This window comes from Ornithorhynchus anatinus, chromosome 7 (assembly GCF_004115215.2).
Source record: "Ornithorhynchus anatinus isolate Pmale09 chromosome 7, mOrnAna1.pri.v4, whole genome shotgun sequence".
Taxonomy (NCBI): domain Eukaryota; kingdom Metazoa; phylum Chordata; class Mammalia; order Monotremata; family Ornithorhynchidae; genus Ornithorhynchus; species Ornithorhynchus anatinus.
In genome coordinates this window covers 68471441-68498383 of record NC_041734.1, presented here as the reverse complement: position 1 = coordinate 68498383, position 26943 = coordinate 68471441, and the positions used below count along the sequence as shown (strand labels likewise).

The window sequence follows — 26943 nt, the reverse complement described above, 5'->3', positions numbered from 1 at the left end:
CAGGGCCATCGAGTTGGAAAGTCTGGAGCTGTAGCAGCTGCTCTGTAGAGGGAACTCAGAAACTCAGGTTTCTGTTCCTCTAGTGGGTGGCGACTGGGCAGCTCCCAGCTGGGAGGAATCTCCAAGTACTAAGATGTTCATTAGCTAGTCACTATAGCGTCTGTCCAGAGTGAATGGACAAGGGCTAGCCAGTCGTTAGATAACAATAATTACTATTATTATGGTATTTGTTAAGCACTAACTATGTGGCAAGCACTGTTCTAAGCGCTGGGGTAGAAACAAGGTAATCAGTTTGTCTCACACGGGACTCACAGTCTTAATCCCCATTTTCCAGATGAGGGAACTGAGGCCCAGAGAAGTGAAATGACTTCTCAAGGTCACACAGCAGATGAGTGGAGGAGCTGAGATTAGAACCCACGTCCTCAGACTCCCAAACCCTTGCCCTTTTCACTAAGCCACGTTGCTTCGTTAGTTGTGGATGGGTTGGTGACTGTTTTCACCTTGTTGACACACTGTTCTCACCATGGTGAGTTCTCCAGTAGCCTGTTCCTTTGGCGGGGTCAAGATCCCAGTGTGGGTGGGGTGTGGGTGTGGGGGGGATTGGTCAATTCTTCCTTGTGAAGCCCCAAATCCCCAGTGCACAGATTAGGGGAGGGGGCTGCTGGTGTCCCCTCCCCCTGTGCAGTCCTAGGCCCCAGGTGTCCGGGGGAGGGGGTAGCCTGGCACGGAGCCCCCTCCCTGGGCACTGGGCACCTGCAGACCGGACAGCAGACATTGTCCGGTCCCTTCCGCCCTCCCCTGGAGCTGGGTTAGCTGGTGGTCACCCCTCGCCCCCCACCTCCAAGGTCAGAGGCAACAGCTGGGGGGCAGGAACGGGTCAGGGGGATGGATTCTCCACGAGACAAAGGACAGTAATAAGAATAACGATGGCATTTGTTAAGTGCTTACTATGTGCCAAGCACTGTTCTCAGCGCTGGGGTAGATACAAAATAGTCAGGATGTCCTAGGTGGGGCTAACAGTCTTAATCTCCATTTTCCAGGTGAGGTAACTGAGACCCAGAGAAGTTAAGCGGCTTGCCCAAGGTCGCTCAGCAGGCAAGTGGAGGAACCGGGATTACGAACCCGTGACCTTCTGACTCCCAGTCCCGAACTTTATCCGCTATGCCACCCTGCTTCTTTCCGTCGGGTTGTGAGGGCGAAAGGGGACGGGTACCCGGGATGGAGCAGAGTTTCAACGATCTACGTGGGCCGGGGGGACTCGATTTGGGGGATGGTCCCTTCAGGCCTGCTCGGAGGGCCGAGGTCCTGTAGAGGAGCAGTGAGAGGAAACAGAGGCTTTGCCACTGCAGTGGGAAGTCAGGGTTGGGAGACAGGGGCCCTCTAAACTCCCACGGAGCTGGCCCCCATGGCAGAGGACCCCGGATCGGACCAGATGGGTACATTAATCACCTGCGCCCCTGGGACCGTTGGGAGAAGCTGGGCTGTTCCCAGGGCTAAACAAACTCGGCAGCAGCTGTGGCCTTCCCAGCCTGCAGCCTTTCCCGGCCCCTAGAGGCCCATCCCCTTGCCCCCCTTTCTGCCACCCCCCCCCATAATAATAGTAATAATAATGTTGGTATTGGTTAAGCGTTTACTATCCGCAGAGCACCGCTGGGGGAGATACAGGGTAATCAGGTTGTCCCACATGAGGCTCACGGTCTTCATCCCCATTTTCCAGATGAGGGAACTGAGGCACAGGGAAGTTAAGTGACTGGCCCACAGTCACACAGCGGACATGTGGCAGAGCCGGGATTCGAACCCATGACCTCTGGCTCCCAAGCCCGTGCTCTTTCCACTGAGCCACGCTACTTCTCTATCTCTGGGCAGTTCAGGGAGGCCACCGTGCCACGGGCCCGGGGATAGGTCAGTCAGCCGGTTGTAATCCCGGCTCTGCCATCTGTCAGCTGTGTGACTTTGGGCGAGTCACAACATCTCCGTGCCTCAGTTACTCATCTGTAAAATGGGGATTAAGACTGTGAGCCTCACACGGGACAACCTGATGACTCCGTAACTACCCCAGCGCTTAGAACAGTGCTTGGCACACAGTAAGCGCCTAACAGATAACAACATTATCATTTATTGAGCACTTACTCTGTGAAGAGCACCGTACTGAGCCCTTGGGAGAGTCCAATGCAACAATAAAGGGACACATTCCCGGTCCACAATGAATTTACAGTCGAGGATGGAAAATTACAGAGCAGGATCGAAAAGGGACTTGGAGGAGAGCAGGGACACCCAGGTCCATCGGTCAGGGGGTGTGGGCAGGGGGCAGGAGGTCGGGGGCAGGATCAAGGGCCAGGGGGCAAGGGGCAGAGGGCAGAAGGCCGGCTCAGCTCGGAGCACCTGAGCTCAGCTGGAGATTCTCGGCCGGCGAGGGATAGGGGGCCTCCGGTCACGTGTCGGGCGGCCGGGGGATTTATGGGGCCGGGGCCACCCCCTCAGCCCCAGCTCCGCTCTGGCGTTCAGGAGAACCTGCTGACGATGGAGAAGATCCTCCTCCTGCTGCTCCTCTGCCTGGCCCTGGGCCTGGCCACCGCCACCCCGCACCCCCGCGGGCTCATCACCAACCTGGTGAGGCTGACCAAACCCGCAACCCCGCAACCTCTCACCTCCCTTCCCCTTCCTTTCCCCTTCCCCTTCCTTTCCCCTTCCCTTCCTTTCCCCTTCCCTTCCTTTCCCTTTCCTTCCCCTTCCCTTTTCTTTCCCCTTCCCTTCCCCTCCCCTTTCCATTCCCTTCCCCTTCCCTTTTCTTTCCCCTTCCCTTCCCCTCCCCTTTCCATTCCCTTCCCCTTCCCTTTTCTTTCCCCTTCCCTTCCCCTCCCCTTTCCATTCCCTTCCCCTTCCCTTTTCTTTCCCCTTCCCTTCCCCTCCCCTTTCCATTCCCTTCCCCTTCCCTTTTCTTTCTCCTTCCCTTCCCCTTCCCTTTCCATTCCCTCCCCCTTCCCTTTTCTTTCCCCTTCCCTTCCCCTTCCCCTCCCGCTCCTGCCCCCCGGGGTCTGATCGACCTGGCGAGGCGGCACCCCCCTCCCAGGCCCCCCACAGTGGCGCCCCTTCCCGGACCCCTGGTCTGAACCTGACCAACCTGGTGAGATGGCATCTGTAAAATGGGGATTAAGACTGTGAGCCCCACGTGGGACAACCTGATTCCCCTGTGTCTACCCCAGCGCTTAGAACAGTGCTCGGCACATAGTAAGCGCTTAACCAATACCGACAGTATTATTATTATGATGGCAGGGAGCTGCTCCTTCTCCACCCTCTGGCCGCTCCGGACCCCCAAAGCGCCTCTGGGACCCCCAGACTCACCCAGGGCCGGAGCTGCCCGCTGGGTCTCCCTATGCCCGGTGCTGCCCGCTGGGTCTTCTCGATGCCCGGGGCTGTCTGCTGGGCGCTCCCGATGCCCAGGACTACCCGCTGGGCACTCCCGATGCCCAGGACTACCCGCTGGGCACTCCCGATGCCCAGGACTACCCGCTGGGCTCTCCCGATGCCCAGGGCTTCCCGTTGGGTCCTCCTGATGGCCAGGGCTGCCTGCTGGGCACTCCCGATGCCCAGAGCTGCCCGTCGGGTCCTTCTGATGCCCAGGGCTGTCCACCACATGCTCCCGATGCCCAGGGCTGCCCGCTTGGTCCTCTTGATGTAAAGGGCTGCCAGCTCCCAATGCCCAGGGCTGCCAGCTGGGCGGCGGGACATAGGAGCAGGGGAGCCCGGGTGGGGTGGGGTGGTCAGGCTCTCTGGCAGAGTCGGTACACGGCCGGATCTAAGGGTCTGGACCTCGAGGCCCTCACCCCTGGCCCATGGCAGGGAGGAAGGGGGTGGGGGGCGGGGAAGGGGCAGACCTAAATTCCTTCCCTGGCTCATCCTCATCATTATTTTTATTCATTCAATAGTATTTATTGAGCGCTTACTATGTGCAGAGCACTGTACTAAACGCTTGGAATTTACAATTCGGCAACAGAGACAATCCCTGCCCGATGTCGGGCTCACAGTCTAAACGGGGAAGACAGACAGCAAAATGAATGTGGGAAGAACTTCATTCAACCCACACATCTTGCTTGTTACAGAATTCATATCAGGTCATTGTACATTCTGTGAAGCACTGAGTCCCAAACAGCCACCCAAGGAACATCCCCCCTTCTAGACTGTAAACTCACTGTGGGGCAGGGATCTCATCTTCCAATTCTATTGAATTGTGTGCTTTGCACACGGTAAGTCCTGAATGAATGCCATAATAATAATTAGCATTATTATTATCAGCTCACTGAGGTGAGAGGAAAGTGGCTGAGAGACTCCCCCAGCCAGGCTCTTTTAAGGAGCCGACTAGTACGGGTTTGGGGAAGCCAGACGATTTTTGCTAGATAAAAATTGGTGGCAAGAACATAAAGGCCCCTTGGTGTAGTGGATAGAGCATGGTCCTTGGAGTCAGAAGGTCATGGGTTCTAATTCCTGGCTCTCCCACTTGTCTGCTGTTTGACCTTGGTCAAGTCACTTCACTTCTCTGGATCTCAGTTACCTCATCTGTAAAATGAGGATTTAGCCCCATGTAGGACAAGGGCCTGTGTCCAACCCAATTTGCTTGTATCCACCCCAGCGCTTAGTATACTGCCTGGCATATAGTAAGCACTTATCAAATACCATAATTATTACTATTATTAGATCCCAAACACCCCTTTCTTCGACCCAAACAGGACCCGGGACCCTGGTAGGCATCCGGCTTACAGCCAGAAAGGAGCGGAGGTTGGTTCCCACCTCGGCTCTGAAAGATCACGCCCCTCGGCTCCCTGAACGGAGAACTGTCCGGAGCCGGGGCGAAAGAAAGGAGGCAGGGAGGAGTCTCCGGAGGGAGCGATTGTTCGGGATGAGAGATCAAGGGTCAGAGGCAGTCGGTCATATTTACTGAGTGCCTACTGTGGTCAGAGCACCGTACTAAGCGCTTGGGAGAGTACAAGTGGAAAGAGCCCGGGCATGGGAGTCAGAGGTCATGGGTTCGACTCCCGACTCTGCCACTTGTCAGCTGGGTGATTGTGGGCAAGTCACTTAACTTCTCTGGGCCTCAGTTACCTCATCTGGAAAATGGGGATTAAGACTGTGAGCCCCATGTAGGACAACCTGACCACCTTGTATCCCCCCCCAGCGCTTAGAATAGTGCTCTCTACATAGTAAGCGCTTAACAAATACCAACACTGTTATTACAACATAACAGGCACATTGGTTAGAGAGTTGGGGAGGGGGGGGTCTCCCGGCATCCTGCTTCCGTGATGCTTCCAAACAGCCATGGATCCTGACGTCAGGCTCAGCGATCGGGAACGGAGCGGAGACCCAGAGGGGAATGGCAGCCCTCTGTGGGCAGGGACCGTGGCCCTTTCTGTGTGCTGTACTTCCAGAGACTATTTTTCCTGCATATCAATGTATCATCACTGCAAAGCATCCATGGGGCATCCACCGGGCCGGGAGGCAGGGCAGACAGAAGAAGCAGAGTGGCCTTGCGTACAGAGGACAGGCTTGGGAGGCAGAAAACCTGGGTTCTAATCCTGCCTCCACTTATCGCCTGCTGCGTGACCTTGGGAAAATTGCTTCACTTTTCTATGACTGTATTACCTATGACTGTTCTCTATGACGGTTAACTTTTCTGCTACCTCTTCTGTAAAATGGGATGAAACGCCAGTCCTCCCTCCCTAAGGATGTTGGTATTTAAGTGCTTACTACGTGCCAGGTGCTGTACTAAGCGCTGGGGTGGGGGGTTACTAGCAAATTGAGCTGGACACAGTCCCTGTCCCACGTGGGGCTCCAAGTCTCAATCCCCATTTTACAGATGAGGTAACTGAGGCCCTGAGAAGTGAAGTGACCTGTCCAAGTCCACACAGCAGACAAGTGGTGGAGGCGGGATTAGAACCCACGACCTTCCGACTCCCAGGTTCGGGCTCTTTCCGCTAAGCCGTGCTGCTTCGGCTCCCTCCCGCTCAGACTGTGAGCCTCAGGAGGGGCAGGGACTGTCAGCTCTTAGTAGAGTGCTTTGAACCTATTAAGCGCTTAATGACTGGAATTATTGCGGGAGGGAGGACTGGGGGGGCAGGGAGGTCTGGGAGGGGAGCGGGGAAGGACAGAGGAGGCTGAAGCTGCCGGATGGGTCTCGGCAGAAAGATGGAGAGCTGTGTCTGCAGAGTGTTCAGTGCAAGAGCAAGTGCTGCCGCCGGGACAGAGGGCTGAATCTGGCCCGCTGCTCCAAGATGGCATCTGAGAACAGCGAATGCTCCCCCAAGGTCAGTGGGAGGAAGGGTGGTTGGGAATGGTTGGTGACCCTCACCCGGGAAACCTTTGGTCTGATGGTCCCTGGCCTCGTGAAGGACACCAGAGAGGGTGGGGGGAAGCAGGGATGGGGTCCCGGAGTCCCCGGCCTCACCTTCACAACATCGCCAAGATCTGCCCTTTCCTCTCCATCCAAACGGAACCCCAGAACCCCGTGGGACAGACCGGAGCTGTCCCAACCCTCTCTCCAACTCTGGGGCCAGAATCCCACTGGCTATTTGTGGGGCACCGGGGTGGTTCAGCGGGCGGCGCTGGCCCTGTCCGGTGACCGGTCTCCCGGTGTGGCCCCTAGACCCTCTATGGCATGTACCACAAGTGCCCCTGTGAGCAAGGTCTGACCTGTGAGACGGACTGGACCATCATCGGTGCCATCACCAACTCCAACTATGGGATCTGCCTGGACTCCAGCCGCTCCAAGCATTGAGCCGGACTGCCCGGCCTCAGTGTCCCGCGCCCCCTCCGGCCACGCCCTACCCCCTTCCCCGCTCCCCTCTTGATCCCTCCACGAGTTCCCCCGGATTAAACTCTGTCTGATCTAGCTATCTTGTACCTACCCTAGGGCTTAGTAAAGTGCTCGTCTGTGGTGTGACCTTGGGCAAGTCGCTTCACTTCCTCTGGGCCTCAGTTACCTCATCTGTAAAATGGGGATTGAGCTGTGAGCCCCATATGGGACAGGGACTGTGTCGATTTGCTTGGATCCGTCCCCACGCTTAGTACGCTGCCTGGTACATAATAAACACAACAAAATCCATTACTATTATTCCTTGGCACACAGTAAGCAGTTAACAAATACTGCAATTACTATCGTTATTAGACATATTGTACTCTCCCAACTGCTTAGTACAGTGCTTTGCACACAGTAAGTGCTCCATAAAAACAATTGAATGAATGAATGGGTCCCTGGCTCTCAAGGGGCCCACAGTCTAAAAATATAACTGGGAGGCTCTAGTCTGTAGGCTCGTTGTGGGAAGGGATTTGTCTACCCACTCTGTCATACTCTCCCAAGTGCCTGGTGCAATGTTCAGTACACAGCAAGCACTCAATAAATACCATCGATTGAGGGTTGAGAATAAACACATAAAGGTGAAATGATGAAAAACAGAAAAACTGCCTGAAAAGACTAGGGCAAGATGAAAGAGCCCTGGAGCGAAGAAAGCAATGGGGCTGAAGGAATGGCTTAGTGCTCTGGGAAGGGAGGTTTTGGGTCTAACTGTCACAGCCCCCACTCCCAAACCCTCTAAAATTGCAGGATGAGAGCCTAGTGCAGTGCTTTGCACAAAGTAAGCACTCAATAAATACGACTGAATGAATGGGGTCGAGGGGAATGCCAGCTCTGGGAGAGCCTTGCGGGCAGGCTGGCTTCGGGTTGCCCCTTGCCCCAAGGCTGGAAGAGGCAGGAGTTCAGCCCAACGGCAAGACGTCACCCACTTGGTTCCAGAAATGCCAGCTGCTTCACAGCTGGGGCACAGCAACGAGTGAACATTACGCACACATAGCAGCGGGCAGCAGAATGAATAGACTGGAGTGGGGAGAGACAGGAGGAAGGGAGATCCAAGAGGAGGCTGACACAGTAATCCAATCGGGATATTATGAGAGCTTGTACCAGCAAGGTAGTCGTTTGGATGGAGAGGAAAGGGCAGATCTTGGCGATGTTGTGAAGGTGAGGCCGGCAGGTGTTGGTAATGGATTGGATGTGGGGGGTGAATGAGAGAGCAGAGTCAAGGATGACACGAAGGTTGTGGACTTGTGAGATGGGAAGGATGGTCGTGCCGTCCACAATGATGGGGAAGTCAGGGGGAGGACAGGGTTTGGGAGGGAAGATAGGGAGCTCAGATGAGGGGTGGCGATGAGACAGGAGAACTGGGACAGGACAAGGGTGGGGTGGAGGGAAGGAAGGGGTTGGAAAGGAGGGGTTTGGTGGGGAGCAGCACAAGGGGAGTGGGATGAGGGTTGGTGCTGGTACAGTGGGATTCTAGGGAGGAGGTGGGGAGGAGGAAAGGGGGTAGAGGAAAGTGAGGGAAAGAGCTGGGTGGGAGAGGAGAAGGTGAGGATTGGGAAGGGCAGATGGGAGCAGGGGAGTTGGACGGTCATGGTGAGGTCAGTGAGGTAAATGACAGCACTGAGATCAGTTAACAATTAACTAGCAATGACATAATATGATATAATATAATATTAATAAACAGGTGATGCCCAGAATAGAATGTTCAATTGTCCATAGGTCAATCAAATCAAAAAAGCTGGTGACAAGGAGAGTCCATTCATTCATTCAGTTCAATCATATTTATCCAGAGGCTCTTGGCCTAATTGTCTCTGAGGCAGTGGAGGAAGTCCTGTGGATGGCCGATTTGGAGAAGGGTGGACCTGTTACGGGGGACATGGGAGAGGAAACGCCTAGGGAGAGGAGTAAATAACCAAACAACATGGGTGGGCTGAGTAGGTGCGACTGCAGGTAGTAGCTAAAAGTAACACGGTGAGAACGGGGGCATTGTTACCTGGGGAGGGGGGTGGGGGGAATCAAGTCACATCCAGTCGGAGCATAGGGAAGGAGGGAGTGGGGGCTCCCCAAGGATGGTCGCTTCTGGGTGCGTGGGGGGGGAGGAACACAGTGTCTCACGGCTCTTGGTGGGGGGGAACTGGGACACAATGTCCCACGGCCCTGGTTGGCTACCTGGACGACTAAAGGTCGCTTCGGGGGGTGATTCCAGTGATCATGGGAGGGGTGCTAATCCAGGGCAGTTGGGTGGTCAGCAGAGAGATCGGGGATCATCTGGGAGATAGAGGAGGTTCTGACTGGCTGCGGGGCCTGTGGGGGTAGGGGGGAAGGTCTTCGGTGTTGGGGTGCAGATGTCCGGGACAGGGAGACAACCATGAGCGCGAAGGCAGGTCACTGGAGTCTGATAGGTGGCTTCTCAGGACGAGAGATCTCGGCGCTCCCGCGACGGCGACCGGAGGGGAAAGATCCTACCGGGAACAGGGGGACTGGTGGTGTGATTCTGCTTAGGAGAGAACAGCACAACAGAGTTGGTGGACAAGTTCCTCCCCAAAGAGAAGCAGTGTGGCCTAGTGGAGCGAGCACAGGCCTGGGAGTCGTCATCATCATCATAATGGTATGTATTAAGCACTTACTGTGTGCCAAGCACTGTTCTAAGCGCTGGAGTAGATATAAGGTAATCAGGTTGTCCCACGTGGGGCTCACAGTCTTCATCCCCATTTTGCAGATGAGGTAACTGAGGCCCAGAGAAGTTAAGTGACTTGCCCAAGGTCACACAGCGGACAAGTGGCGGAACCGGATTAGAACCCACGTCCTCTGACTCCCAAAGCCAAGCTCTTTCCACTAAGCCACGCTAAGGACTCTAATCCCAGCTCCACCACTGGTCTGCTGGGTGACCTTGAGCAAGTCACTTCTCTGATCTACAAACTTTGTTACACCGCACTCTTCCAAGCTCTTATTATTACAGTGCTCCGCAAACAGTAAGTGGCTCAATAAACATAAATGATTTATTGATTGACCTACCCCAGCTCTTAGTACAGTGCTTGGCACATAGTAAGCACTTATGACATAAAAAAAACAAATACATACACACACAAAAAAAACCCAAAGCAATCTTACCAGGAACACTGACTCTTAACAGTTTCACTGTTCCAATCCAAAGGCCTATGTGGGTTTCCTCTGCCCCTATGCCATTAGAGAAGCAGTGTGTCTTAGTGGAAAGAGCACGGCCTTGGGAGTCCGAGGTCGTGGGTTCTAATCCCACCTCTGCCACTTGCCTGCTGTGTGACCTTAGGCAAGTCTCTTAACTTCTCTGTGCTTCAGTTCCCTTATCTGTAAAATGGGGATGAAAACTGTGAGCCCCACGTGGGGCAACCTTATTACCTTGTATCTACCCCAGCACTTAGAACAGTGCTTGGCACATAGTAAGTGCTTAACAAATACCATCATTATTATTGTTATTATATAAGGTCTCTCTCCCTATTACGTCTTCAGAAAACACACGCTTTTCCCCTATTTTCTGGGAACTCTTCCTGATTTCGTCCAAAACTACATTTCCCAGACCTTCCAGGGTCACAATCACTCCATGAATTACAAGCTGGGAATCATTTGTACAGGTGCATTAGAATTAAATTTCCTCTCCAGTGGAGGGTCGTTTGCCCAGAAAGGTAAAAAATGATGCTACTCTGTTCCACTCTGCTCCACTCCCCTGTCGCTGTATGAGGAGCAGCATGGCCTAGTGGAAGAAGCATGGGCCTGGGAGTCAGAGGACCTGGGTTCTAATTCTAACTCCACCACGTGTCTGCTCTGTGACCTTGCGAAAATCACTTCACTTCCCTTCACCTCAGCTACCTCATCTGTAAAATAGGGATTCAATAATGGGCCTTCCTTCTCCTTAGGCTGTAAACCCCATGTGGGATAGGGGCTGAGTCTGAGCTTTCATTCATTCATTCAATCATATTTGTTAAGCGCTTATTATGTGTAGAGCACTGTTCTAAGCGCTGGGTAGATACAGGGTCATCAGATTGTCCCACATGGGGCTCACAGTCTTCATCCCCATTTTACAGATGAGATAACTGAGGCCCAGAGAAGTGAAGTGACTTACCCACAGTCACACAGCTGTTCTCCCTCTCCCACCCCCGCTTCACCTCTCCGCAGCTTAACCCTCTTTTCCCCCCATTTCCTTCTGCTCCTTCCCCTCTCCCCTCCCATCCCCTCAGCACTGTACTCATCTGCTCAACTGTATATATTTTCATCACCCTATTTATTTTGTTAATGAAATGTACATCGCCTCGATTCTATTTAGTTGCCATTGTTTTTACGAGATGTTCTTCCCCTTGACTCTATTTATTGCCATCGTTCTTGTCTGTCCGTCTCCCCCGATTAGACCGTAAGCCCGTCAAACGGCAGGGACTGTCTCTATCTGTTGCCGACTTGTTTATTCCAAGCGCTTAGTACAGTGCTCTGCACATAGTAAGCGCTCAATAAATACTATTGAATGAATGAATGAAAGTGGCAGAGCCGGCATTCGAACTCGTGACCTCTGACTCCCAAGCCTGTGCTCTTTCCACTGAGCGACGCTGCTTCCCCAATATTTATTGAGCATTAACTGTGTGCAAAGCACTGTACTAAGCGCTTGGGAGAGTACAATACAACAAACAGACACATTCCCTGCCCACAAAGAGTTCACAGTCTAGAGGGGGAGATAGACCTTAATCTAAATAAATAAATAAATAAATTACAGATATATTCATATGAGCTGCGAGGACGGGAGGGAGGATGAACGAAGGAAGAAAGTCAGGGCAACATAGAAGGGAGTGGGAATAATAGGGAATAATCCCCATTTTCCAGATAAGGTAACTGAGGCCCAGAGAAGTGAAGTGATTCGCTCAAGGTCACACAACAGGCACATGGCAGAGCTGGGAATCGAATGCATGACCTTCTGACTCCTAGGCCCGTGTTCTATCCATTATGCCATGCTGCTTCCCGAGGCCTGTTCATTTTGAGAAGCCACATGACCTAGTGGCAAGAGCAGGGGCTTGGGAGTCAAATAGAGGATGTGGGTTCTAATCCTGGCTCTGCCACTTGTCTGCCGTGTGATCTCGGTCAAGTCACTTTAACTTCTTTGTGCTTCATTTACCTCATCTGTAAAATGGAGATTAAGACTGTGAGCCCTATGTGGGGCAAATTGATTACCTTGTATCTACCCCAGCGCTTGGAACAACAGTGCTTGGAACAACTCCTCACTATTAGCTTCAGTTACTCTCCATCTCCTTGCCTGCTCTTACCTCACCTCCCTTCTCTCCTTCTCCATCCCAGCCTGCACACTCTGCTCCTCTGGTGCCACTAACCTCCTCACTGAGCCTCGTTCCCGCCTGTCCTTCCGTCGACCCCGGCCCACATCCTACCTCTGGCTTGGAAAGCCCTCCCTCCTTACATCCACGAAACTACCTCTCTTCCCCCCTTCAGAGCCCTACTGATCACCTCCTCCAGGAGGCCTTCCCACTCTGAGCCCCCTTTGTCCTCTGCTCCTCCTCCCCTCCCCATCGCCCCGACTCCCTCCCTCTGCTCTATCCCCCTCCCCGCCCCACAGCACTTGTGTATATATGTACATATTTATTATTCTATTTATTAATGAGGTGTATATATCTATAATTCTATGTATGTATATTAATGCTATTGGTGCCTGTCTACTTGTTTTGTAGACGGCCCCTTCTAGACCGGAGGCCCATTGTTGGGTAGGGGTTGTCTCTATTCGGCGCAGAATTGTTCTTTCCATGTGCTGAGTACAGTGCTCTGCACACAGTAAGCGCTCAATAAATACCATTGAATGAATGCATGAAGTGCTTAACAAATACCATAATAATTATCATTATTAAGCCAGAGTTTAGCAGTGTGGGTCAGTGGCAAGATCCCGGGCTTGGGAGTCAGAGGTCATGGGTTCTAATCCCGGCTCTGCCACTTGTCAGCTGTGTGACTTTGGGCAAGTCACTTCACTTCTCTGTGCCTCAGTCCCCTCATCTGTAAAATGGGGATGAAGACTGTGAGCCCCATGTGGGACAACCTGATGACCTTCTATCTCCCCCAGCGCTTAGAACAGTGCTTGGCACATAGTAAGCGCTTAACAAACACCAGCATTATCATTATTATTATTTGGTGCCGTTCTTAACACATAGTAAGCGTCCAAGAAATAGTCCAATTATTTATTATAATGCCATTCTTCAGCTCCGCCTCCCAGGACTGGCCCCGCCCCACAGCGCATGTGCCAACTCCTTCGAACTACATTTCCCGGCAGGGCTTGGGGCCGCGTCCCGGAAGTGGGCACGGGGGCTGTGACGTCATCGGCGGCCGTGGAAGAGTCCGTTTGAAGACAAGGCCCCTACGTCTGCGCCTGCGCGTTCTCGCCCCCACCCCCCCCGGCCTGGTCCAGCGCCGCGCCCGTCTCCATGGCAACCGCCTGAGCCTCTCCGCCTGGAGCCAGGAAGCAGCAGCGCCGCCCGGAGTCGCCTGTGCGCATGCTCCGGCCAGCAGACCTCTGCACCGCCCGGAGCTGCAGGTGAAAGCGGGGTTCGCGGGGGGCGTCGGAGGCGGGAGGGGCAAATGACAGGCGTGGGAAGGTGCGGGGGGATGGGGAGGGTGGGGTCCCCGGGGAGGGGACGATGCACGCCCAGCTCCTGGGGAAAGGCCAAGGGCCAGGCCTGGGCCCACCTCTGCACATCCATAATAATAATAATGATGGCATTTGTTAAGCGCCTACTCTGTGCAAAGCACTGTTCTAAGCAGCGTGGCGCAGTGGAAAGAGCCCGGGCTTGGGAGTCAGAGGTCATGGGTTTGAATCCCGGCTCTGCCACTTGTTAGCTGTGGGACTTAACTTGTCTGCGCTTCATCTGGAAAATGGGGGATGAAGACTGGGAGCCTCCCGTGGGACATCCTGATGACCCTGTGTCTACCCCAGCGCTTAGAGCAGTGCTCGGCACAGAGTAAGTGATTAACAAATGCCAGCATTATTATTATTATTGTACGAGGTGATCAGGTTGTCCCACATGGGGCTCACAGTCTTCATCCCCATTTTCCAGATGAGGTAACCGAGGCACAGAGAAGTGAAGTGACTTGCCCAAAGTCACACAGCCGACAAGTGGCAGAGCCCATGACCTCTGACTCCCAAGCCCGGGCTCTTTCCCCTAAGCCATGCTGCTTCTCTATCCATCCATCCCCTTGGCATTCCCCCCCACCCTTTCTCCCCACCCCCTGTTTTTCCCACGGTGTTTCTTAAGCGCTTAATAATAATACTAATAATGGTATTTCGTAAGTATCAGAGAAGCGGTGTGGCGCAGTGCAAAGGGCACGGGTTTAGGAGACAGAAGTCGTGGGTTCTAATCCCGCCCCCGCCGCTCGTCAGTTGTGTGACTTCGGGCAAGTTACTTAACTTCTCCGGGCCTCAGTTACCTCATCTGGAAAATGGGGATTAAAGACTGTGAGCCCCACGTGGGACAACCTGGTTACCTTGTATCACCCCCAGCACTTAGAACAGTGCCTGGCACATAGTAAGCACTTAAATACCATTATTATTATTATTATTATTAATAATAAGCGCTTACTATGTAAGTCCTTACTATGTGCTAGGCACCGTTCTAAGCACTGGGGCAGATACAAGATCAAAGTCTTAATCTCCATTTTACCGATGAGATAACTGAGGCCCAGAGAAATATAGTGACTTGCCCAAGAACACATAGCAGATAAGTGGCAGTTCCGGGATGAGAAGTGCCAAGCGCCATTCTAAGCACCGGGGTAGATACAGGGGAATCAGGTTGTCCCGCACGGGGCTCACAGTCTTCATCCCCATTTTGCAGATGAGGGAACTGAGGCCCAGAGAAGTGAAGTGACTTGCCCCAAGTCACATAGCAGACAAGTGGCGAAGTCCTGGCTTAGAACCCACAAGCCCTGACTCCCAAACCCAGGCTCTTGCCACTAAGCCACGCTGCTTCTCAGACTTCTGCTGATGCTGAATGCTGATGGAGGGCAGAGTTAGGATCCAACCCAAGAAATCATCTTAAGAGAAGCAACGTGGCTTAGTGGAAAGAGCCCGGGCTTGGGAGTTAGAGGTCATGGCTACTTGTCAGCTGTGTGACTTTGGACAAGTCACTTAACCTCTCTGTGCCTCAGTTACCTCATTTGTAAAATGCCGATAAAGACTTGAGCCTCACGTGGGACAACCTGATTACCTTGTATCTCCCCCAGCGCTTAGAACAGTGCTTGGCACATAGTAAGTGCTTAACAAATACCATCATCATCATCGTCACCTTAAGGGTCTCATGAGAGGAGGAGAGAGCTTAATAGTATATTGGTTCATTCAGTTGTATATCTTGAGCGCTTACCGCGTGCAGAGCACTGTACGCTTGGGACAGTACAATATAACAATAAACGTTCTCTGCCCTTTTGTTTAAGGTCTAGAGGGGAAGACACACTTTAATATAAATAAATCACAGTGTATACGTAAGTGCTGGGTAAAGCTCATCTTTCCTCTCCACCTTTCAAACTCAGTTAAATGGAATTTTTTGTGGGGGTCACGGGATTGTACTCCACATTTTTCATTTCTTTTTCTCCTCCCTCTCCTGTCCTCTCTCTCCCCTGCCTGGTTCCTCTGTCCCTCCCACACTGTTGGCCGGCTGGACCGCCCCCTCAGATGGCGGTGACGTTTGAAGACGTGGCCCTCTATTTCTCGCTGGAGGAGTGGGCTCATCTGGATTCCAGTCAGCGGAAGCTCTACAGGAACGTCATGTGGGAGAACTACAAAAATGTGGTGTCACTAGGTAAGGACTGGAGTCTGCCCTGTCTTGGTGGCACATGGTCTTGTCACCGGGCAATTATTATTATTATTATTTTATTATATTAGTTAAGCTCTTACTCTGTGCCAAGCTCTGTTCTAAGCCCTAGGGTAGATTCAAGGTAATCAGGTTGGACACAGTCCCTGTCCCATGTGGGGCTCACAACATCAGTCCCCATTTTACAGATAAACTACCGATCCGTGCCCAAGGTCACGCAGTAGACACGTGGCGGAGCCATGTCCTCTGACTCCCAAGCCTGTGCTCTTGCCACTAAACCACGCTGCTTCTCTAGCTCTTCCACCCTGGGATTTAGGGCTTCTACAGTCTAAGGGGGAGGGAGAGCAGGTATCATGTCCCCATTTTGGGAGGGAGAACGGATAGATCTCCCCATTTTACAGATGAGGAAACTGAGGTACAGAGAAGTGGCTCACCCAAGGTCTCCCTGCAGGCCCGTGGCAGCGCTTGGAGGAGAACTCAACTCTGTGCTCTTTCCACGAGGCTATGGTAGAGACGGCATGAGAAAGGGGCTATGGGCTTGGGAGAGGCGGGGGCTCGCAAAGGGAATGTCATGGAATCAGGCAGGGGAAGAGAAGGAGTAGGATAGCACAACCTCTTTATTGTCCTAGAACCTTGGGTCCTATCCAGTCACCCCCAGCCTGTGACCATTTTCTTGTGCCATCTCTATCGTGGCATTGTGGAAAGGGCACAGAGCTGAACCCACCTCCGCCACGGACCTGTTGGGAGACCTTGGGCAAGCCACTTAACTTCTCTGGACCTCAATTTCCTCTAGACTTGTAAGCTCGTTTTGGGCAGGGAATGTGCCTGTTATTGCTGTAGTGTACTCTCCCAAGCGCTTAGTAGAGTGCTTTGCGCACAGTGCTCAATAAATACGGTCCTCATCTGTAAAATTGGGTATGCTATCCATTCTTCCTTTAAAAACGGGGATACGATATCCGCTCTCCTTCCCCCTGAGATGGTAGAGGGACTCTGTCCGACCTAATTATCTCATTCCTGAGTGATTAGAACAATGCTTGGCATGTAGTGCTTAAAATACCCCAATTATGATTCCGGTTGGGTGAGCTTGACCCTACGAGGGAAGAGGTGAGAAGGAGGCAAACAGACCAGTTTATATTTGGGCTGGGGCCGTAGCTCCGGGTGGGTTGTGTGTGGACTCTGAGGGTTTGACCAAACTGAGTGGGAATAAAGGGAGACTTGGCTTTTTCTCTTATTCTTTACGACTGGTTCGGTCCGGGATTCTCTGGATTGGACTCTGAGCCCTTCATGGGTTTCACCCCTCTCCCTCAGTAGGACGTTTCCAAGGATATTCCACGGACAGTGGGTCTCAGGCTACCTACCTCTCGTCTACGTACTCTACTGGACTCTCCCAAGTGCTTAGTCCAGTGCTCTGCATACAGCCAGCGCTCAGTGAATCCCGAAGATGGATTGATCAGGCTCCATTGGCCGGGATGGCGATTCTTGTCTGGAATCGCTCTTTTTACCAGATCTGGGCTCACAGACACAGTTCTCCTCTTTGACCTTTCTTTGGCAGGAATTCTTCTTCCCAAACCAGACCTGATTGCCTTGATCGAGCAAGGAGAAGAGCTCTGGGGACTGGAATTTCATGTAGCCAAGGAGAGAGGAAGCCCAAAAGCCATCCGCAGAGGTGAGCAGTTCAGAGATCAACGGTATCTCACACGAATTTGTAATCTTGAAACACTTCACATGTATCACATCTGAGTAATCCCTGCCGTATTTTCTTTTCTTGCCTTCCTCAACTCTTGCCTTTTTGTAGATGCTCTTCCTTTACTGACCTAGGGGACTTTTGCTTCAAGCCTAACCCTCACTTATAATAATAAGGATAATAATTATGGTACTTGTTAGGTGCTTACTGTGGGCCAAGCACTGCTCTAAGCATTGGGGTAGATACAAGTTAATCAGGTCAGACACGGTCCCTGTCTCATCTGGGCTCACACTCTTAATTCCCGTTTGACAGATGGGGTAAATGAGGCCCAGAGGAGTTAAGTGACTTGCCCAAGGTCACACAGCAGACCCTTGGCAGAACCAGAATTAGAGCCCATGTCCTTCTGACTCCCAGGCCCAAGCTTTATCCACTAAGCCACGCTGCTTCGCTTGCTGTTCCCTGTCAGCAAAATCTGACTCCTTCGTCTCCCAGATAAAAAAGGTGGTGATAAGGGACTTAGAGAAATGAATCCCTTTTCTTTTTCTCCTAAATCCATTGCCATGGACCTTCTAAGTACCATTTAATAATAATAAATAATAATGATGGTATTTGTTAAGCACTTACTATGTGCCATACACTGTCCTAAGCGCCGGGGTAGATACAGAGTAATCAGGTTGTCCCACGTGAGGCTCACAGTCTTAATCCCCATTTTACAGGTGAGGTAATGGAGGCACAGAGAAGTGACATGACTTGCCCAAGGTCACACAGGCAAGTGCTGGAGCTGGGTTTAGAACCCAGGTCCTCTGACTCCCAGGCCTGTGCTCTTTCCACTAGGCTAAACTTGTTAGAGATGAGTGCATGAGACAATTTGCCCCCTAAGATATAAACGCTACAGTGACTAGAGGGCTTCATCAACAGATCCTTCACCCGTGAGGTATTAATCCAAGTATCCATGCCCTCCCTTTCCCAGGAATGCACAAACCAAATTACGTGCCAATAGAAATGAGCAAGATTCATCTTGTGTACCGATTTTTTTTTTTTTTTCTGCTGAATAGGTCATTTGTCACCTGTCACTTCTGTCCTCGTCTGCCATTATGTCCTTATCAATCAATCATTTATTGAGCACTTACTGTGTACAGAGCACTGTACTAAGCGCTTGGGATAGTACAATACAACAATATAACAGATATGTTCTTTCTCTGGATGTTTTGAGGACCTGCCTTCAGGGTGGAATCGCTGGACACTCACCCCCCGTGTACTGACGTTCTCTATTTCACTGTCTCCTCTATTGTTAGAAATGTGACCCGTCCGATTATTCACGTTTCTAGTGAGGATTGAAGTTATTTCAAAGCAATTCCTTTTCGCAAACAATCCTAGGCTTTTTCACCACTAGGCTTATCATTCTCAATGCTAGTATCGTAAAGCACATAGTACAGTGCTCTGCACGCAGTAAGTGCTCAATAAATATGATTGAATGAGTAATTATGAAGCAGATCTTTTATCTCTTATTTCCATCAGCGAATTGGTTTCTTTTTTTTCAACCCTGCAGGAGACAGGACTGAGAATCTGAGAGACAGTTCTCCAGGAAAACGTTCCTATCTGGCTCAAAGAGAGGGGCTTGCCCTGGGTTCAAGGAGAAGCCCCTGCGAGGACGAAGCCAGATCATCTACCGGAAGAAAAAGGAAATGCTTTTCCGGGACCCGGGACCACTCCCAGAGAGGAGGGAGGCCGGAAAAAGCCCTTCCCCAGGAACTGCGCTCAACGCAACGTCCGATTCCCCGGAAGCCAGGCTCCTCAGATCAGACTTCTTCCTTAAACGAGCGGGAGAAGACTCTGTGCTGGAAAGGGCAACCGAGAGATCCCAAGGGACAGAATTCTTACAAATGTGGGAACTGTGGGAAAAGCTTCGATTGGAAGTCCCGGCTCGTCCACCACCTGCGCACACACACGGGAGAGAAACCTTACGTGTGTGTCAGCTGCGGCAAAGACTTCAGCCAGAGCTCGGCCCTCTACCGCCATCAGCGGGTCCACACGGGAGACAAGCCCTATAAATGCGACGAGTGCGGGATAGGCTTCTTTGAAAAATCGGGGCTCTTCCGCCATCGGAGGGTCCACACGGGAGACAAGCCCTATAAGTGCGACGAGTGTGGGAAAGGGTTCAGCGAGAGCTTCAACCTCTACGTCCACCAGAGGGTCCACACGGGGGAGAGGCCATACAGGTGTGGCGAGTGCGGGAAAGGCTTCAACCAGAGCTCCCACCTCTACGTCCACCAGCGGGTCCACACGGGAGACAAACCCTACAAATGCGACGAGTGCGGGAAGGGTTTCAATCAGAGTTCGCACCTCTACGTCCACCAGAGGATTCACACGGGGGACAAGCCATACCGATGCGGCGAATGCGGGAAAGGATTCAGTCGGAGCGCTCACCTCTACCAGCATCGGAGAATCCACACCGGGGAGAAGCCCTACACCTGTGATGAGTGTGGGAAAGGCTTCACACGGAGCGCCCATCTCTGCGTCCACCAGCGAGTCCACTCGGGCAAGAAGCCATTTAAATGTGAGGACTGCGGAAAGGGCTTCAGTCGGAGCGCCCACCTTTACCAGCACCAGAGAATCCACACGGGAGAGAAACCCTATAAATGCAACGAGTGCGGGAAAGGCTTCACTCGGAGCTCCCACCTTTACGTCCACCGGCGAGTCCACACGGGAGAGAAACCCTATAAATGCGACGAGTGTGGGAAAGGTTTCAACCAGAGCTCCAACCTTTACGTCCACCAGAGGGTCCACACGGGAGACAAACCGTATAAGTGTGATGAGTGTGGGAAAGGCTTCAGCCAGAGCTTCAAATATTACGTTCATCAGAGAGGTCACAAGGAAGAGAGGCTGTGTGGATGCCGGGAGTGACGCGGATCGAAGCCCGGGCCGACAGGGAGCCCGTCAGACTTCTGTTGACCCAGGAGCATTTCTGTTCAGGGCCTTCGGAGGCCATTCTGGAGAACCACCTCGATCGGTCGGTCAGTCAGTGTGGAAGCTTCTGGATGCCTGCGGTATGCGGAGCGCTGGATTAAGCGCTTGGGAGAATAAGATACAGGCAGGAGACACAGACCTTGCCCTCAAGAAGCTTAACAATCTAATGGGGGAGAAGGTTGGACACAGCAGAATCTCAACCCAAACTCTCATAGCTATTAGGGTCCCTCACCATGTGTCAGGCCTCATTCATTCAATCGTTTATTGAACGTTTACTGTGTGCAGAGCATTGTACTAAGTGCTTGGAAAGTACAATTCAGCAACAGAGAGACAATCCCTGGCCACAGTGAGCTTACAGTCTAGAAGGGGGGAGACATTTGGACCTCATTTGGAGGTTCCTAATGGGTAAGAGACTCTGTCTCTCCTCACTGCCTCCAAGGTCTGTTTCTCTTGGATCGAGGTATTTTTTTGTTTGTTTTTTTAATGGTTTTTTTTAAGCTATCACTATGTGCCAGGCACTGTACTAAAGCACTGGGGTAAATATAATTAATCAGGGTGGGCTCATCCTTAATTCCCATTTTACAGATGAGGGACATGAGGCACAGAGAAACAAACTGACTTGCCCACAGGTACACCGCAGACAAGTGGCAGATCTGGGATTAGAACCCAGGTCCTTCTGACTCCCAGGTCCATGCTCTTTCCACTAGGATATGCTGCTTCCCAAAAATTCCATCAAGCAACCAAGCAAGCATAGAAGGAAATAATAATTTTATTACCAAACTCTATTCTAGAGTCAATATTAAAGGAAATTGGAAATCGGGGAACTGAGGGGAGGAGGTTTTTGCCAAAGAGCATGCTAGCAGCTCGAGTTGTGCCTTAGCCTCCCTGGTCTGTGGCCTGTCTACTGGGGGACTGCGGGCAAGGGGACTTGAGTCAATCAGGGTGGCAATTTCCCAGTTGATGGACACAGGCCTGGGGTGATCACATAGGGCAGAGCCAAGAAAATTCAGAAGTGGAGCTGTCAGAAAGGTGGTGATGGTAACCTAGGGAAAAGCAGCTTAGTCTGGTGGTTAGAGCATGGGGCCTGGGAGTCAGAAGGACCTGGGTTCTAATCACGGATCTGCCCCTTGACTGCTGTGTGATCTCGGCCAAGTCACTTCACTTCTCTGTACCTCAGTTACCTCATCTGTAAAATGAGGATTCAGACTGGGAGACCCATGTGGGACAGGGACCACGTTCAACTTGATTAGCTTGTACTACCTCAGCGCTTAATACAGTCCCTGTAACAAAGTAAGTGCTTAACAAATACCACGAAAAAAAAAGAGGCCAGGATTAGGAAGCAGAGCTTTACTAGTCCAGCCCAGAGGACTGGGGGGGTTCCAGTGTTTCAAAGATGAGTCTTATTAGATGACTGCTCCAAATGTTTCTAGGACTCCTTTCTAGAGCTGCAAAAAGTCTTGCCCGAGGCTAGATTGGAAGGGATTCAACTCCTCCCACTGCCCTCCCCAATAAGAGACCTAGCAGCTGAAAGTACCCCTCCCATTTCTGCTTTCTCCTGATGTTTGTGGAGAGCCCCACAGGTGATTTTCAGGAAGAGGTAGGAGCTTCAACCTGCTGATAGATGAGCATGAACATCCTCCTCTGTGCCACCCAGAAAGAGTCCTACTTGCCCAACTTCCCTCTCAAAGAAGTCTCTGAGGGATCAGGAAGCCTCCCCTCACCCCAAGCTGGTTTCCCAGGACCACACCTGTTTCAGGGATATGAGATGAATGGGATCCCAAGGATTTTCCTACACCCAAGCAAAGCGGGTTTTACCATTACAGGTTCGGTGTGAAAGTGTGGCCAAGCTCCTTTTTAAAGCCCTTCCCAGACACCATTTAGGGAAGATGTCAGTTGCTTCATTGAAATGCCAAGAAACCCAGGGCCAGAAAAATGAACCCTGTGCAACCTATGCTTTGCTAACCAGTTCTAGAGATCAGTTACACTTCTAAAATACGCCACTAATCTGTAGAATGGAAATAACCTTCAACCAATCATACAGTTAGGACAGTTATGTTAGAATTCAGTAAACCCAACAGAGAATTGAGTAAACTGATGAAAGTTTCAGTTAACCAATAAATGATAAGATCAGGACGTGTGATTTCAATTCGGTAAATAATGTGCTGTGTGGGGCAAACAAGTGCAGAGGGGGTCGGAGGAGAAGGAGGAAACAGACCATAGTATGCTGATGGTTCTCTTTTTTAATGGTATTTGTTAAGCACTTTCTGTGTGCAAGGAACTATACTAAGCACTGGGGTCGTTACAAGCTAATCTGGTTGGGCACAGTCCATATCCCACATAGCACTCACAGCCTTAATTCCTTTTTAACAGATGAGGTAACTGAGGCCCAGAGAAGTGAATTGGCTTGCCCAAGGTTACACAGCAGACAAGAGGCAGAGCCGAGATTAGACCCCCAACTCCTTCTGACTCCCAGGCTCATGCTTTTCCTCTAGGCAACACTCCTTTTAATCTCTTTGTTGAATGCAAAGAGATTCCCTTTTTCTCCGAAGAAACCTGCAGGGAAGAAGCAGCGTGGCCTAGTGGATAGAGCACCGGCCTGGGAGACAGAAGGACCTGGGTTTTCACTGGCTTTCAGTCTACTGACTATCAGCCTCCCCATGACAACCCTCATTTTCTTCCAGTTAGGCAAATAGCTAAGGCAGATTCCACGCAGATTCCACCTGTTTTCCACTTACTTCCCGAGTCAGGTATCTGGTCCTCTTTACTATGACCGGCCAGTTCTTCTTACACAAAATTTCCTTTATCGGCCCATCCTTCTCCACCCAGACTGCTCCTTCCATGGTCCAAACCCTTGCCATAATACTGAGGATTAGGTTGGGCGGTCCTGCCTTTCAGTGAGAGGTCAGCTGCAGTTCTGTTTGGATTGAACAGTCTCCTGGATTAGCCATTGCTCTTGAAGAATGATTTACCAGATACGCTCCCAAACTCGTTTATTCTCCTGAGTACTCTAACAAACGTCCTTTTAGTCATTCGTTCAATCATGTTTGAGTGCATACTGTGTGCAGAGCACTATACTAAGCGTGTGGAAGAGTTCAATATAACAATAAACAGACCCATTCCCTGCCCGCAACGAGCTTACAGTCTAGAGGGGCATTAAGATTCCTTCACTTGCTTCCCTATAGGGATGCTCTGAGGCCGTTTTCCCGTCCTTTGCTGACCTGTGCACGTTTTCCCCAACCCTGTTGACTTTTTGGAATTCCACCCATTCTCAGTCTGATGGAGAAGGGACCCGTCTTCTTCTGGGCTCAGGAGAGGAGTCCCAAGAACTAGGTGAGGTGACTGAGAGTTGGTGAGTGGAATTATGGGGAGGGTTTGAGTACTTGTGCTGGTTAAAGGAGCCTCGAGAGCTGGAAAAATACTTGCTCTCCTTGTTCTCATCCCAGCCTAGATTTACACCTTAAATGTAAGCTCATCATAGGCAGAAAACATGTCTGCCAACTCTGTACTCTTCCAAGCACTTAGTACAGTACTCTGCACACAGTACGCGCTCAGTAAATGCCGTCAGTGGTGATGAATGCTGGTGGTAGGAAAGGAATAAGTACAAAGGTGGATGAGAGAGATGGGAAGGGTAGAAAATAGCGGGTAGATGTGAAAAAGTGGGCGTAAAAGCAAGAAAAGGTAGTCAGCCAGGAAAGGGACTTCAATTGCTAGGGCTTTGTGGAATCTATCTGGTCCCTTTCTTTATCTCTCTAAATAAACTGTGGCCATTCGTGACAATATGACTCCTACTGCTGCATTCTGACATCACTCGGTGGCTCTTGCCAATTATAAACTGCTACAGTCTTCCAGCCTGACTTCCCTGCACAGCCATGCTCGATGAAAACGGGAACAGTCACAGTGCTTCACCCTCACTACCTGTGAAGAAATAACTTCCACTAAAGCATCCTAAGAATACACAAGTAAACGCCACTAACCCTATCTTATTATTGTTATTGATAACAATAATACTAATAATATTCATTAAGCGCTTTCTGTCGAAAACTGTTCTAAGTACTGGGGAAGAAAATCGGATCAGGCACAAGACAAGGTCCCTTTCACTCTCAGGGCTCAGTCCAACTAGGAGGGAGAACTGGTATTGAATCCCCATTTAACAGATGAGGAAACTGAGTCACAGAGAAGTGACTTGTCCCAGGTGGCACAGCAGACAAGTGGCAGAGACTGGGTTCGAATCCAGGTCCTCTGATTCGCAGGCCTGTGCTCTTTCTGCTAGGCCATACTGCTCCTCTATCTTGATAGATTTTGACACTCAGGAGGCATGGGAAGATTTCAGGGGGAACGGGAGTTGGTTCTACGAGTGGGCCAGCAATCACTTGAAGGAAAGTAACCCCACTGTCTGTCTCCCCAAGGCAGTGTGATCGCCCTGAGGTAATGGGTCACGAGGACAGAATTCATAGGCATCTCTTGTTGGGGGAGAAAGAGATATAAATGTATAATACCAAAACCAGAATCGTAAGTCTTGGTGTAGAGTATATAAACCATCAGCAACAGAAATTAGGCCACAGAGTCCTTGAACTAAAATCCTGGAGGAACCACAGGCTGGCAATTTTACAGTAGCCCTTCACTTAGACCGTGGTTATCTCAAACTTACTGTATCCATTACTCCTTTAGCATCACGGCCTAGTGGAAAGAGCAAAAGCCTGGGAGTCAGAGGACCTGGGTTCTAATCCCAGCTCTGCCGCTTGTCTGCTGTGTAACTTTGGGCAAATGACTTCACTTTCCTGTGCCTCAGTTTCCTCAACTGTTTTTCCCCCGTGTCTCCCCCAGCTTAGTGCTCTGCACATAGTAAGCGCTTAACAAATACCAACATTATTAGAACTGTGAGCCCCAAGTGGGGCAGGGACCGTCTGACCCAATTAATTTGTACCCTTCCCCAGCGCTGATGCCACCCGTCGTGTTAGCTAAGAGAGGTTGTGCTGGGTTTCGGGGTCCCACCTCAGGGTTCCTGTTTCTGGGGGTGACCCGTTGTTTCTCAGTGGGGCCTTGAGGGCAAAACCGATGTTATTTCATAACAGATGTTACTAGATCTTGAGGCAAGGGCCGTTAGAAAACATCCCCTTGCAACTACAAAGCAGCAGCTTCATGGTCTCCCCCTCTAGACTAAGCTCGGTGTGGGAATATGTCTGCCAACTCTGTGGTACTGTACTCTCCCAAGCGTGTAGTACACTGCCTTGCACATCGTAAGTGCTCAATGAAATGAAGCTTGAGCTCATTATTGGCAGGGGACATATCTGCTAACTGTTATATTAGAGAAGGAGCGTGGCTCAGTGGAAAGAGCATGGGCTGGGGAGTCAGAGATCATGGGTTCAAATCCCAGCTCTGCCGCTTGTCAGCTGTGTGACTTTGGGCAAGTCACTTAGCTTCTCTGTGCCTCAGTTCCCTCATCTGTAAAATGGGGATTCAGACTGTGAGCCCCACGTGGGCCAACCTGATCACCTTGTATCCTCCCCAGTGCTTAGAACAGTGCTTTGCACATAGTAAGCGCTTAACAAATGCCAACATTATTATTATTATTATATTCTACTCTCCCAAGTCCTCAGTACAGTTCTCTGCACATAGTAAGCACTCAATAAATACTATTGAACTGAAGTGGAATTAGGCTTGAGCTAATTATGGGCAGGAAACACATCTGCTAATTATGTTGTTTTGTGCTCTCCCATGCCCTTAGTACAATATTCTGCAATTTGTATGTGCTCAATAAATACCACTGCCTGAATGAAAGCAGGGATCAAGTCTAGTAACTCTTATTGCACACTCCCAAGAGCTTTTTATTCATTCATTCAATCATATTTATTGAGCACTTACTGTGTGCAGAGCACTGTACTAAACACTTGGAATGTAGACACTCAATAAATACCACTGATTTATAGAAATAAATGTGCCTAGCCCATTCTCCCCAAGACTGTGCAGTAAGAAAGCCGGGCCCCGGGCAAGATGATACGCTGTGCACCTGCAAAGCAACCATCCAACTTGTCTGCTGTGTGACCTTGGGAAAGTCCTTTCACTTCTCTGGGCCTCAGTTACCTCATCTGTAAAATGGGGATGGAGACTGTGAGCCCCACATGGGACAGGGACTGTGTCCAGCCCAAGCAGCGTGGCTTAGTGGAGAGAGCCCGGGCTTGGGAGTCAGAGGTCATGGGTTCTAATCCCAGCTCTGCCACTTAACAGCTGTGTGACTTTGGGCAAATCACTCAACTTCTCTGTGCCTCAGTTCTCTCATCTGTAAAATGGGGATCAAGACTGTGAGCCCCACGTGGCACAACCTGATTACCTTGTATCTACCCCAGTGATTAGAACAGTGCTTGGCACATAGTAAGTGCTTAACAAATACCATCATTATTATTATTATTATTTGCTTGTAGCCACCCCAGAGCTTTGTATAGTGCCTGGAACACAGTAAGCACTTAACAAATACTATTATTGTTATTATTATTATTATTATCCAACACCCCCACCCAGAAGCACTTGGGTATATTTGTATATATTATTTATCACTCTATTAATTTTATTAATGATGTGTCTATATCTATGATTCTATTTACCTATTTTGATGGTTTTAATGCCTGTCTACTTCTTTTGTT

At 50.9% G+C, this 26943-nt stretch overlaps 2 protein-coding genes across 2 annotated transcripts; both read left to right on the top strand.

Annotated features, from left to right (window-relative positions):
• The first annotated feature begins 2477 nt into the window (after positions 1-2477).
• On the top strand, positions 2478-6880 carry CLPS (colipase). Its single transcript, XM_029069787.2, has 3 exons — positions 2478-2610; positions 6174-6296; positions 6635-6880. Exons 1-3 carry the CDS (start codon positions 2521-2523, stop codon positions 6764-6766), a joined length of 345 nt encoding a protein of 114 aa, XP_028925620.1. The 5' UTR covers positions 2478-2520; the 3' UTR covers positions 6767-6880.
• Positions 6881-13236: 6356 nt separating this feature from the next.
• LOC100092035 (zinc finger protein 436-like) lies at positions 13237-20620 on the top strand. Its single transcript, XM_007665952.2, has 4 exons — positions 13237-13388; positions 15516-15642; positions 17207-17320; positions 18888-20620. Exons 2-4 carry the CDS (start codon positions 15516-15518, stop codon positions 20240-20242), a joined length of 1596 nt encoding a protein of 531 aa, XP_007664142.1. The 5' UTR covers positions 13237-13388; the 3' UTR covers positions 20243-20620.
• Positions 20621-26943: the final 6323 nt, after the last annotated feature.

Coding starts and splice junctions, on each gene's coding strand:
- CLPS (XM_029069787.2), top strand. CDS start 2,521: ATGGAGAAGATCCTCCTCCTGCTGCTCCTCTGCCTGGCCCTGGGCCTG. Junction 2,611..6,173: donor GCGGGCTCATCACCAACCTG/GTGAGGCTGACC, acceptor GGGTCTCGGCAG/AAAGATGGAGAGCTGTGTCT. Junction 6,297..6,634: donor ACAGCGAATGCTCCCCCAAG/GTCAGTGGGAGG, acceptor TGTGGCCCCTAG/ACCCTCTATGGCATGTACCA.
- LOC100092035 (XM_007665952.2), top strand. CDS start 15,516: ATGGCGGTGACGTTTGAAGACGTGGCCCTCTATTTCTCGCTGGAGGAG. Junction 15,643..17,206: donor CAAAAATGTGGTGTCACTAG/GTAAGGACTGGA, acceptor TTTCTTTGGCAG/GAATTCTTCTTCCCAAACCA. Junction 17,321..18,887: donor CCCAAAAGCCATCCGCAGAG/GTGAGCAGTTCA, acceptor TCAACCCTGCAG/GAGACAGGACTGAGAATCTG.